Raw genomic sequence first — 12,100 nt, 5'->3', positions numbered from 1 at the left:
CTGTGTGACAATGCCAATGTAACCCCCTACACCAACATATTGATCAGGCAGTCTAACTAAAGGCTCTAGCACAGCTGTCCCTGCACAACTGGATATTCTCTCACACATGGTCCCTGCACAACGGGGTGATGTCTTCCATAACAGTCTCTGTGTACCAGGGCAGTCTCTGACATACCAGTCTCCATGTAACAAGGCAGTCTCTGACATACCAGTCTCCATGTAACAGGGCAGTCTCTGACATACCAGTCTCCGTGTTACAGAGCAGTCTCTCACATACCAGTCTCCATGTAACAGGGCAATCTCTGACAGATCAGTCTCCATGTAACAAGGCAGTCTCTGACATACCAGTCTTGTGTAACAGGGCAGTCTCTGACATACCAGTCTCCGTGTTACAGAGCAGTCTCTCACATACCAGTCTCCATGTAACAGGGCAATCTCTGACAGATCAGTCTCCATGTAACAGGGCAGTCTCTGACATACCAGTCTCCATGTAACAAGGCAGTCTCTGACATACCAGTTTCCATGTAACAGGGCAGTCTCTGACATACCAGTTTCCATGTAACAGGGCAGTCTCTGACATACCAGTCTCCATGTAACAGGGCAGTCTCTGACATACCAGTCTCCATGTAACAGGGTAGTCTCTGACATACCAGTTTCCATGTAACAGGGCAGTCTCTGACATACCAGTCTCTGTGTAACAGGGCAGTCTCTCACATACCAGTCTCCATGTAACAGGGCAGTCTCTCACATACCAGTCTCCATGTAACAGGGCAGTCTCTGACATACCAGTCTCTGTGTAACAGGGCAGTCTCTCACATACCAGTCTCCATGTAACAGGGCAGTCTCTGACATACCAGTTTCCATGTAACAGGGTAGTCTCTGACATACCAGTTTCCATGTAACAGGGCAGTCTCTGACATACCAGTCTCTATGTAACAGGGCAGTCTCTGACATACCAGTCTCTATGTAACAGGGCAGTCTCTGACATACCAGTCTCCATGTAACTGGGTAGTCTCTGATATACCAGTCTCCATGTAACAGGGCAGTCTCTGACATACCAGTTTCTGTGTAACAGGGTAGTCTCTGACATACCAGTCTCCATGTAACAGAGCAGTCTCTCAAATAGCAGTCTTCCACATACCAGTCTAAGTGATGTGGAGCAGCCTCTCTCTCTTTCTCTAACACAGCAGTCTCTTTAGGGAACAGGATTTTGCATCATCATGCACAATCTTTATTTATATAAAAAAAAAGACTGAAATTTAGATTGTGTCTGGCCATTGTATCTTATTTATTTTTTTTATAATATAATCTTTGTCTGAAGTTATATTTCAGTTTTCTGAAGAACGACAATAAAAAAAACAAACAAAAAAACAAAACACTTTTACACACAATGCAGCATTGGCACCTCTGCTGTCTGTTGAAAGAAGCCAACACTGCAATATGGAATCAGCAGTTTGCACACTACTCTCACTTCAGCCTCAGGAGCTCTTTGGGTACGTCAAGATATGGAATTTTAAATGCCCCTACAATGGTCTAAGGAAGGTCCACAATACAATGACCAGTGAAGATGGGCTGTTCAGCATAGAAGACCACCAACAGCTTTTTTCAAAGCCACAGGAAGCCTCAGAGCTTCTTTGATTTGTCAGGAGCGGGTTAAAGGCCAGATATCAAGCTTGCGGATCCCCAATAATGCTGCCTTGGCTTTGTGGATTCCATTACAATATAATCATAGGGCTGGAAATCCCCTGAGCACATCATACGACACAGTAAATTACAAACATACACCGCCGGGGCTGCCAAGTTATTGTGGCCAAGACATGGAAATCAAAGTCTCCTCTGCTAACACTGCCAAGAATGAATGTGCCAGCACTCTAATTACTCAAAAAAAAGCTCCAACACAGTTTCCTGGTAAGCAAGCTTGCCTTGCAGCTCTGGGGTGCTGAGCTGAGCTCATAATAGGAACACTATCTGGGGTGACTTCTATGTTCTAGCCACATTTCCAAAGGTTTCTACTGGAAACAGATACAGCAGGTTCACTGGCTTCTGACCAAACAGTCAAACAGGCTTCAGAGTGCGTGCATCATACTCTATATATTCCTCTCCTGCACATAATTCCACCTGTCATATGCCCTCTGCATGCCTCTACTGCACATACTGCCCACCGTCATACCCTCTGCATGCCTCTACCACATGCTGTTATACCCTCTGCACTCCTCTTCTGCACATACTTCTCACCATCATAACCTCTGCATGCCTCTACCGCACATACTGCCCACCATCACACCCTCTGCATGCCTCTACCACATGCTGTTATACCCTCTGCACTCCTCTTCTGCACATACTGCCCACCATCATAACCTCTGCATGCCTCTACCGCACATACTGCCCACCGTCATACACTCTGCATGCCTCTACCACATGCTGTTATACCCTCTGCACTCCTCTTCTGCACATACTTCTCACCATCATAACCTCTGCATGCCTCTACCGCACATACTGCCCACCATCATACCCTCTGCATGCCTCTACCACATGCTGTTATACCCTCTGCACTCCTCTTCTGCACATACTGCCCACCATCATAACCTCTGCATGCCTCTACCGCACATACTGCCCACCATCATACCCTCTGCATGCCTCTACCACATGCTGTTATACCCTCTGCACTCCTCTTCTGCACATACTGCCCACCATCATAACCTCTGCATGCCTCTACCGCACATACTGCCCACCATCATACCCTCTGCATGCCTCTACTGCACATACCCCATGCACTCCAGCAAATACTTCCACCTGTGATACGCTCTGCCCCCCTATCCTGCACATACTGCCCACCGTCATACCCTTTGCATGCCACTCCCCCACATATTGCCTGTTGGCATACCCTCTGCACTCCTCTTCTGTACATACTTCCCCCTGCCATACCCTCCTGCACTCTTCTGCCATATATACTTCACCCAGTCATACCCTCTGCACTCCTCTCTTGTACATACTGCCCACCAGTGGCGGTTGGTGCTCAATTTTCTTTGGGGGGCTCCCATGGCCTCCCCAGCAACCCCCCCCCCTCCCAGCTAGCCAAACATCCACCACACTCAAGCCCCCCCCTGGCGCCCGCTAGCTCGATCGCTGTTCTCCCCCAGCCCCTGCACTTACCTAAGCCAGGTTGTGGCTTCCCTCCCTGCATCTCCTCCCGTGTCCAGGCAGTCACTTCTCCTCCTGGCCAATCAGGATTTAGGACCCGCGGCCAATCGGCTCTTAGGACTTCTGGCCAATTGGGTCTCAGGACCCGCTTCCTGATTGGCCAGGAGGTGAAGCAGGAAGAAATTAGCGACTATTAATTTGCTATTGTCGCACAAGTGGGTGGGCTCGGGAGATCAGTTCCCCCCTCCTCCCTCAGGTTAGGGAGCCTATAGTATACGCCCAGTATTATTTTCCCCTTAGCTTCATCCCTTTGGAGCTACCCATAAGGATTCCACCTCCTCTCTAGTTCCCTCAGTGATGTCATCTCTCACATTCACTTGTATATTATCCTTGATATATAGGCATACCCCTCCCCTTTTTTACCCTCTGTATCCCTGCGATAAAGGGTATACCCTTGAATGGTTGCCAGCCAATCATGAGAGCTGTTGAACCAGGTCTCTGAAATTCCCACATAATTCCCCCCGTCATACCCTCTGCACCTCTCTCCTGCACATACTGCCCACTGTCAAACCCTCTTGCACATACTGCCTGCTGTCATATCCACTGCATTCCTCTCCTACACATACTGCCCACTGTCATACCTTCTGCACTCCTCTCCTGTACATACTGCCCACAGCCATACCCTCCTGCACTCCTCTCCTGCACATATTTTCCCCCTTTCGTACCCTCTGCTCTCCTTTCCTGAGCATTTTTCCCCAGTCATACCCTCTGCACTCTTCTCCTCCACATACTGCCCGCTGGTATACCTTCTGCATACATCTCCTGTACATACTTGTCCACTGTCTCTCTTATACATGTCCTCACATCTTCTGTACTCCTCTCCTACACAGCTTAACTATTAAAACTTTTCTTCAGCATTGTTTGTAATATCCCCAACACTTGTCTTTCGTTTACACAGAATGGATATCCCCCTTGGAAGGTTTAACCTCACCTCCCGTTACGGAGAAAACAGTGGATTTCTGTCCCATTGACTATAGTTACTATATCAAAAATCTCAGTGGAGATATAGTGAATTATATGTTCTAAATTGTGCAAACAAACAGAAGAGTCAGACATCTTTTGGTCAGAACAGGAGGGTATTTCAGGATTGTACTTTTTGCTTCTTAGCAGCAGCATGGAATATTGACAGACCTGAAGCCAATTTTAGACTATAGGTCCCCTTTCAAAGAGATTTTCTATGGCTAACTCAACAGAAAAATGTAAGAAAAAAAATCCTTTGACTTTGAACATAGTACAAGGATGGGAATCTACACTTACCGGGCTTACGGATGAACTGAAGGCAGGTGAGTTTTCTGCAAGAGAACAAAGACATGTTAGTGAATGGCTGGCCAATGAAACTACATATTAATATATATATATATATATATATATATATATATATATATATATATATATATATATATATATATATATATGTATGTATATATGAAGATGTCTATGAAAATGGCAGTCAGTCAGGGACTAATGACAATCTTCTAGCAATATGCAAAATGGTCTAGGACAGCCTTGCTCAACTTCTGTTACCCCAAAGGAACCCTTTAAATAATTTTAAGGTTTCAGGAAAAGCCTGCTAAAATTAATTCATTGGGGGTCAGTGGGAGGCTCCCTTCTGGTACTCAGTATAAAGTATTCCTTTTACCTTGGTGATCAGTGGAAACAATTACCTTTACATTGTTGGTCATTGAGAAGAATGTCCCTTACATTGGTGGTCAGTGGGAAGAATGTTCCTTACATTGGTGGTCAGTGGGAAGAATGTTCCTTACATTGGTGATCAGTGGGAAGAATGTCCTTTACATTGGTGATCAGTGGGAAGAATGTTCCTTACATTGGTGATCAGTGGGAAGAATGTTCCTTACATTGGTGATCAGTGGGAAGAATGTCCTTTACATTGGTGATCAGTGGGAAGAATGTCCTTTACATTGGTGATCAGTGGGAAGAATGTTCCTTACGTTGGTGATCAGTGAGAAGAATGTCCCTTACATTGGTGATCAGTGAGAAGAATGTCCTTTACATTGGTGATCAGTGGGAAGAATGTTCCTTACATTGGTGATCAGTGGGAAGAATGTTTCTTACATAGGTGATGAGTGGAAAGAATGATCCTTCCATTGGAGATCAGTGGAAAGAATGATCCTTACATAGGTGGTCATTGGGAAGAATGTCCCTTACATTGGAGATGAGTGAAAAGAATGATCCTTACATTGGAGATCAGTGGAAAGAATGATCCTTACATTGATGGTCATTGGGAAGAATGTCCCTTACATTGGAGATGAGTGAAAAGAATGATCCTTACATTGGAGATCAGTGGAAAGAATGATCCTTACATTGATGGTCATTGGAAAGAATGATCCTTACATTGGTGATCAGTGGGAAGAATGCCCCTTACAATGATGGTGATTGGGAAGAATGTCCCTTACATTGATGATCAGTGGGAAGGAGGAGGAGGACACACCCAAAGAGCTCTCTGTGAGAACCAGCCTTTTTTCAAGCCTGGGCCTTGCCTGCTAGTTTGGCCCAGGAACAATGCCTGATCCTGGGGGAGGCCCTGGGAGGGATCCCCCTGATGACACGGGGCCTAGTGAGGAGGAGGTGGAGGATCTGACTGTGGGTCCAGGCCCTGGTATGGATGCGAGTATCTTCAGACAGAAGATTGTTGATCGTTTTAGGGAAATTGGAAGGGCTGAAGAGAAACTTCAAGTTTTGAAAACTGAACATAAAAACTTTAAAGCCAAATACTTCCAGGCCTGGAGTAGAAATCGCACAGCCATGAAGCCTGAGTTACAGGAATTGGAGGAAAGGGTAAAGCAGCAAACTTTATTGTTGGAGAAGTTAAAAGCCAGAAGTGGAGCTTTTAAAGAAAAATTTGACAATGAGAAGAGATTTGCCAGCCAGTCGTCAGTAAGTTGCATGGATCAGCAGCCTCAGGTTATGGATGACCCGGGTCCATTTGCCTCTGCACCTCTCCCCCCATGTAAGGCCTTGGAATCGCCAGCGGCAACCAGCCAGGGGGTTGAGAGTGAGCATGGCACCCTGACCTTCATCCAGCAGATGGAGTCACCCCTGAGAGCAGACAAGTTTGCCATTTCTGGTGATCCATCAGAAATCCCTGAGGATGAGGAAAAAAAATAAACCAGGGAATGAAGATGGACCTGCACCAAACACCCTGAACATGGATGTTTCTACTCCTGCATTTGCTGAGACCAGTAGTTCCTCTACCAAGTTTTCTCCATGTGTTTCACACAGTATGGCTGACACCAGCAAAGAGATTGCCTCACCTGAGCCTCTCTGTGTTCCAGCAGAACTGATTGATGCTGATGGGGGAGGGGATCAGCACATTGCACCATGTGCAGTGGAAGCCATGGATGTGTCAGACCAGCCTGCTGAAAGTCCTGTCCTGATGGAAGAGAACAGGCCAGCTGAAGATTCCACCAGCACAGCAGTGGGAACTGACACTGTTGGGAAGACTACAGGAACTGTGAATATACCAGCAAGTATTAAGAATGACAGTAATGATAAAACAATGAATATGGTGGGTGGTGGTGAAGGGGTTAATACTGCTGGGAAAAATAAAAATGACATTCCTCTCCCTGCTCAGCAGAGGAAAGACTCATCGATTGTTCAGACCAAATCTGTACAATCGATATCTGCTAGAAATGTGTCAGACGGTTCAAAACACACAAATGTTTCTTCTGCTGGGAGAAATGTGGGCAGTCTGTTCTGGGGAGTCGCACCAAGGAGGGTGGAGGGAATTTTGTAAATATTAGTGGTCACAATTTGGGGGGGGGCTTGGTGGTGGGATGGTTGGTGGGTACAGGAGGAGGAATGTGGTTCAATTGAAGTGGGAGGGGGAGGGGACCCCACCAGTAAGGGGGAGGGTGGCTGAGTTGGTTTTGGAAATGGGGTTTAAAGCATTGGATATATTTGCTTTGATTTGTCCAGTGGGGAGTTATGAATTTGATTTGTCCTTTGTAAAGCCTGAGGGTCTGGATTTATTTTGGGAGCGATATAGGAGGTGCAAGGGCCTTCCGCAGTGGAGTGGTTTGGTGCCAAAGGTGATTTCCAGGCAGCCTCTGATAAAGTCGGTGACGATCTTGGTGCGTAACGAATCCATACCAGAGGCTGATTTGATAGTATGGCTACGCCGATATGGTGAGGTCCTCGCTCCACTGCGGAAGGTCCTTGATGAGCATGGGATATGGACAGGGGCCTGGACAGTGTCACTAAAATTGGGGGTGCTTGGAAATGTAGTTCAGCACCTTCCCTGTTCAGCTTTTCTGGGGAGAGATAGGCTGACTATTTTTTACCAGGGTCAGCCTAAAGTCTGTAATGTGGAGACAAAGGCCATTTTGCATCTACTTGTACCCGTAAGAAATGCTCACTATGCCAGGATCTGGACCATTTGGCTAAGGATTGTACTGAAATTCGGTGCAATTTGTGCCAAAAGCTCGGTCATCCTTATAGCCAGTGCCCGGAGGCATTACATAACTTGCCAGGATTGGAGGCTGAGTTGCAGAGACTTGATAAGGAGGATGAGGCCGCTAAAACTGTTATTGTCCCTCCTGTTTCTGTTACATCTGTTCCAGATTCTGTTTCCCCTAGTGATGTGGTCCCTGAGTCTGTCCCTCCTGTTTCTGTTACATCTGTTCCGGATTCTGTTTCCCCTAGTGATGTGGTCCCTGAGTCTGTCCCTCCTGTGTCTGTTACATCTGTTGTTCCGGATTCTGTTTCACCTAGTAATGTGGTCCCTGAGTCTGTCCCCCATGTGGTGGTCCCTAATCCTACTGTACGTATATCCTCCAGACTAGTAGAAGCTGCTGGGGGGGCAGGTTTGGCAGATCTTACCTCTCGGCCTCCGGTCCCTGTCCCTCAGCGGCACAAACGTGGTCAGCGGAATGTGGGGGTGCTGGATGGGGGTGGGGCTGATAGAAGGGTGTCCATATCCCATGTCTCACCCTCTGTTGAGGGGGATTCGGATGATGAGGGGTGGGAGAAGTTTAGGTGGAAGAAAAAGAAGAAGAGGAAGACAAGTAAAGTGGTCATTTCTTCCTCAGGGTCGGACCCAGGAGGGGTTCCTCTTGGTAATACCTTTTCAGTTTTGTCGGGTGATGAGATGTCTGATATATCTTTCTCTTTATCATCCATGGATGAGGGGGAGTCACGTAGTCTGAAGAGAGCTGTTTCTGGTGATGACAGTGTGGCAAAGGTTAAGAAACGACTACCCCAATCATCCTGATGGCAGTTCCCACTCCGATAAAGGTGGCGACCATTAATGTCGCCAGCATTAAATCTGCAAGAGCTTGTGATATTGCCTTATTTTTGCTCAGCGAGTTTGATGCCGAGATTTTATTTTTGCAAGAGACCTGGCTCAATACTTTGGCCAAAGTCCATCTAGCAAAAAGGGAGTGGAGATACGGTCCCTCCTTTTGGTCTCTTGCGGCTGAGCCCTGCAGCGGAGTCGCGGTCCTTTTTAAAACCGATATGGTAACATGCCGGCGGGTAATTGAGGTAGAAATGGGGAGATGCATGGTCTTAGACGTCTCTGTTAGGGGGCAGGACCTGCGCCTAATCAATATCTATGGACCGCAGTCAAAATGGGGCAGGAAATGCCTCCTCACAGAGATCAAGCCCTTCCTTTTTACGTCCCAGCAGGTTGTCTTTGGAGGTGATTTTAACACCATAATTAGGCCTGAAGACAGGAGAGGCTCCATAGACAGGCTGGGTTACGATATCGTTTTTCTTAGAGATATGGTGAGACAAGCAGGCCTGGTAGATGTGCATATTAAGCACTGCCCTGGCAGCACGGGATTCACATTTCAGAGAGGGAATAGTCAGAGTAGGATAGATAGGTTTTTTTTAAAGGAGAACTCTGCTTTCTCGGCTCCTGAGTTGAGGGCGGTGGAGTTCTCTGACCACTGTATGCTGTCTGTGACTCTGAATGCCTCGGACACTCCACCCAGGGGAAGGGGTACCTGGAAACTGAATTCGACTCTCCTGGAAGATGTAGAGGTAAGACAATCCTTTGAGGATTTTTTTCAGGCACAGGTTTCTATTCTGGACTTTTGCAGCAGTAAGTCAGAGTGGTGGGAGCTTGTGAAACAAAGGACAATTGGACTTTTCAAGGCCATAAGTAAGAAGAAGCAGCTTGGTATGTACATTGCCTACCAGCATTTGCAGAGGAAGCTTGATCGTCTTGTCTCGTATAGAGGAGATCCAGGGGAGATCTCTGAGGTGAAGTTTCTTCTTAGGAAGTGTCAATACGACCGGCATGCCTCCTTGGTTCTGGAGAGGGATTATGGAAAATATCACTCGCCTGATCCTTACCAGAACTGTAAGCAAGGCATAGCAGTTAAGACGGTCATAGGCCTGAGGGATAGTACGGGTTCCCTGGTGAAGTCCAGATCAGGGATCCTGGAGATCTTCAGATCATATTATGCAGACCTTCTGGGAAGAAAGGACCTTTGTCGGGACAGGATGGAAAGCTTTCTGGATTCTACTCCAGGATTGGGAAATGGTACGTTGCCTTTGATGGATTTGACAGAACCAATTTCAGTGGATGAGGTAGTTCATGCTATAGAGAAGCTGGCTACCAAAAAAATCGCCTGGGCCAGATGGGTTGACAGCTGAATTCTACAAGTGTTTTAAGTCCATTCTGGCTCCCTTTTTAGCAGAGGTTTATAACAGCTGTCTAGAAGAGGGTTCGCTCCCTCCCTCCATGAGGCAATCCGCTGTGATTCTTCTGTCAAAAGGTAAAGACCCCTCAATGATTGAGAACTGGCGCCCCATCAGTCTTCTCAATGTTGATAGAAAGATCCTGGCGAAGATTCTTTTTTGGCGCTTGTCGTCAGTAGCAGGCGATTTGTTGTCCAGTCATCAGCACTGCTCGGTCCAAGGTAGAAGTACCTTTTCAGCGGTTTTAGCTGTCCGGGAGGCTTTGGAACGATGCAGGGCTGCTGGATGGAGAAAGTACTTGCTGGCATTGGATCAGGCGAAGGCTTTTGATAGAGTCAATCACGAGTACCTGTATTTGCTACTTGGTAGATACGGCCTGCAGGGGAGGTTTATAGATTGGCTGAAGACATTATATAGAGGGGCTGAGAGCTTCCCACTGGTTAATGTTTGGGTTGGACGGCCTTTTGAGGTTGGCTCTGGTGTGCGCCAGGGATGTCCTCTGAGCCCCCTGTTATATGTATTCGCAATCGACCCCTTCATAAGAAGGCTAGAGAGTGGATCTTTGTGCGGGGTGCCTTTGGGCATTGCTGGTGTGCCGCCTCTGAAGGTCGTGGCCTATGCCAATGATGTGTCTGTTATTGTCTCTGGGACAGAGGAGGCGCAGGAGGTGGTCTCTATGATAGAGCAGTACACGGAGGCTTCTGGTTCTAAAGTCAACCATGAAAAGAGTGAAGTTTTCTGGATGGGTGAGGAGGGTGAAAGCTTCGAACTTCCGGATGCCTTCCCAGAGCCCCAGCAGGAAATTAAAGTGTTGGGCATCAAATTTGGTCCTGGTGACTATGGTCATCGAAATTGGGAAAGCAGGTTGGTGTGTGCCAATGCCAAAGTAGCAAGCTGGAAGAAATGGAAGCTTTCCTTGAGGGAGAGGGTTGACTTGATCAAAACGTACCTGGTCCCAATCTTTTTATATGTCAGCTTCGTCTGTATCTTGCCAGCATCTCTCTATGCAAGGGTGTACAGCTGTTTTTTCCAACTGTTATGGGGAAGTAGGCTGAACCTGATCAAACGCAATGTAACTTACCTGTCTAGGCGGGAGGGTGGCCTAGGAATGGTCAACCCAATAGTTTTCTTTTCTCTGCTCTTTTTAAAGTACAATCTTGGTAACATGCTAGCAGAGAACCCGCCGGGATGGGTGGGCATTTTTCAGTCTTGTTTTAGGCCTTTTCTGCGATGCTGGGAAGATGGCGGGCCAGTGAAAAGTCTGAGAGTCCGACATGGCAAGCTCCCGGCTTATGTTGCCCCGTGTCTGAAAATACTTTGGCAGTGGCAGGTGACAGTGGAGGATATCAAGTCCCTCCCCAGGAAGCTTCTGGAGAAGAGGATTTTGAGCTCTGCTTTCAGTGTGTCACTGGCCTTAAGGGATTGCCCAGGCTCTGTAACGAGGGAGGGGTTGCGTTTAATCAATTTAGAAAGAATCCCCTTGAAGTTTAGGGATCAAGCCTGGCTCGCTTTCCATGGAAGGCTCTATGTCAGAGGGAACTTGAAGCATCGCCCTGTGGATGATCGGGATTGTCCTAGAGCGGAGTGTGGAGTCTATGGACCACTTTTTGCTGCAGTGTCCCTTTAACATAGAGGTGTATAAAAGGGTGGGGAGGGCTCTAGGCATCCCCTTTTTCTATCGCATGAGTTATGCGGAGTGGGTGTACGGGGCATTCCCGACTTGCTGGGATTTTGAGTTGGATACACTGTTTTTAGTTAGTATAGTTGTCCGTTACTTCACATGGAATGCACGGTGCCAGATTAGTCTGCGGAAAAAAGTCCTCTCTGTTGAGATGGTGGTGCACGATATTCTGGGTGAGGTTGGGAAAATTCGGGGTCTTGAGAGGGGCAGGGAGCCTCGGGCGGTCTGGAAAAGGGCGTGGAGGAATATCAGACCTGCCTTTGGTGAACTGCCCATCTCTGGGTGAGGTGCTCCTTTTCTTTTTCTGTTTCTTTCACTCCCTTAGCTTTTGTTGGTTAGTAGCTTCTTTTTGAAGAAGGGCTGCATGCATAATGGGTGCGGGTTTGTTTCTTGACCTCACAGTTTAGATGTCTGGTGTATTGGTGTGAGTTGTAGTAAGATTATCCCCAATAATGACATGTTCATGATGAGTTTTGTTTTTGCTGTAAAGTCATTTTTTGTTTGAGAGCAGATTTGCTATATTTATTTTCATTTATGTAAATATGTATATAT

The 12,100-nt window shown here is 47.0% G+C and overlaps 1 protein-coding gene across 1 annotated transcript in view; it reads right to left on the bottom strand.

Moving 5' to 3' along the window:
- PAK1 (p21 (RAC1) activated kinase 1) overlaps window positions 1-12,100 on the bottom strand; it is a 115,732-nt gene that overhangs the window by 30,097 nt on the left and 73,535 nt on the right. Inside the window, exon 5 of the mRNA XM_073612815.1 lies at window positions 4,459-4,493. Coding sequence (XP_073468916.1) covers window positions 4,459-4,493 — 35 coding nt within the window. The remainder of the gene's footprint in view (window positions 1-4,458; window positions 4,494-12,100) is intronic.

The sequence above is a fragment of the Aquarana catesbeiana genome, linkage group LG02 (assembly GCF_042186555.1).
Source record: "Aquarana catesbeiana isolate 2022-GZ linkage group LG02, ASM4218655v1, whole genome shotgun sequence".
Lineage (NCBI taxonomy): Eukaryota > Metazoa > Chordata > Amphibia > Anura > Ranidae > Aquarana > Aquarana catesbeiana.
Note: the sequence above shows the minus strand (reverse complement) of the source record. Positions and strands in the feature narration are given on the sequence as shown.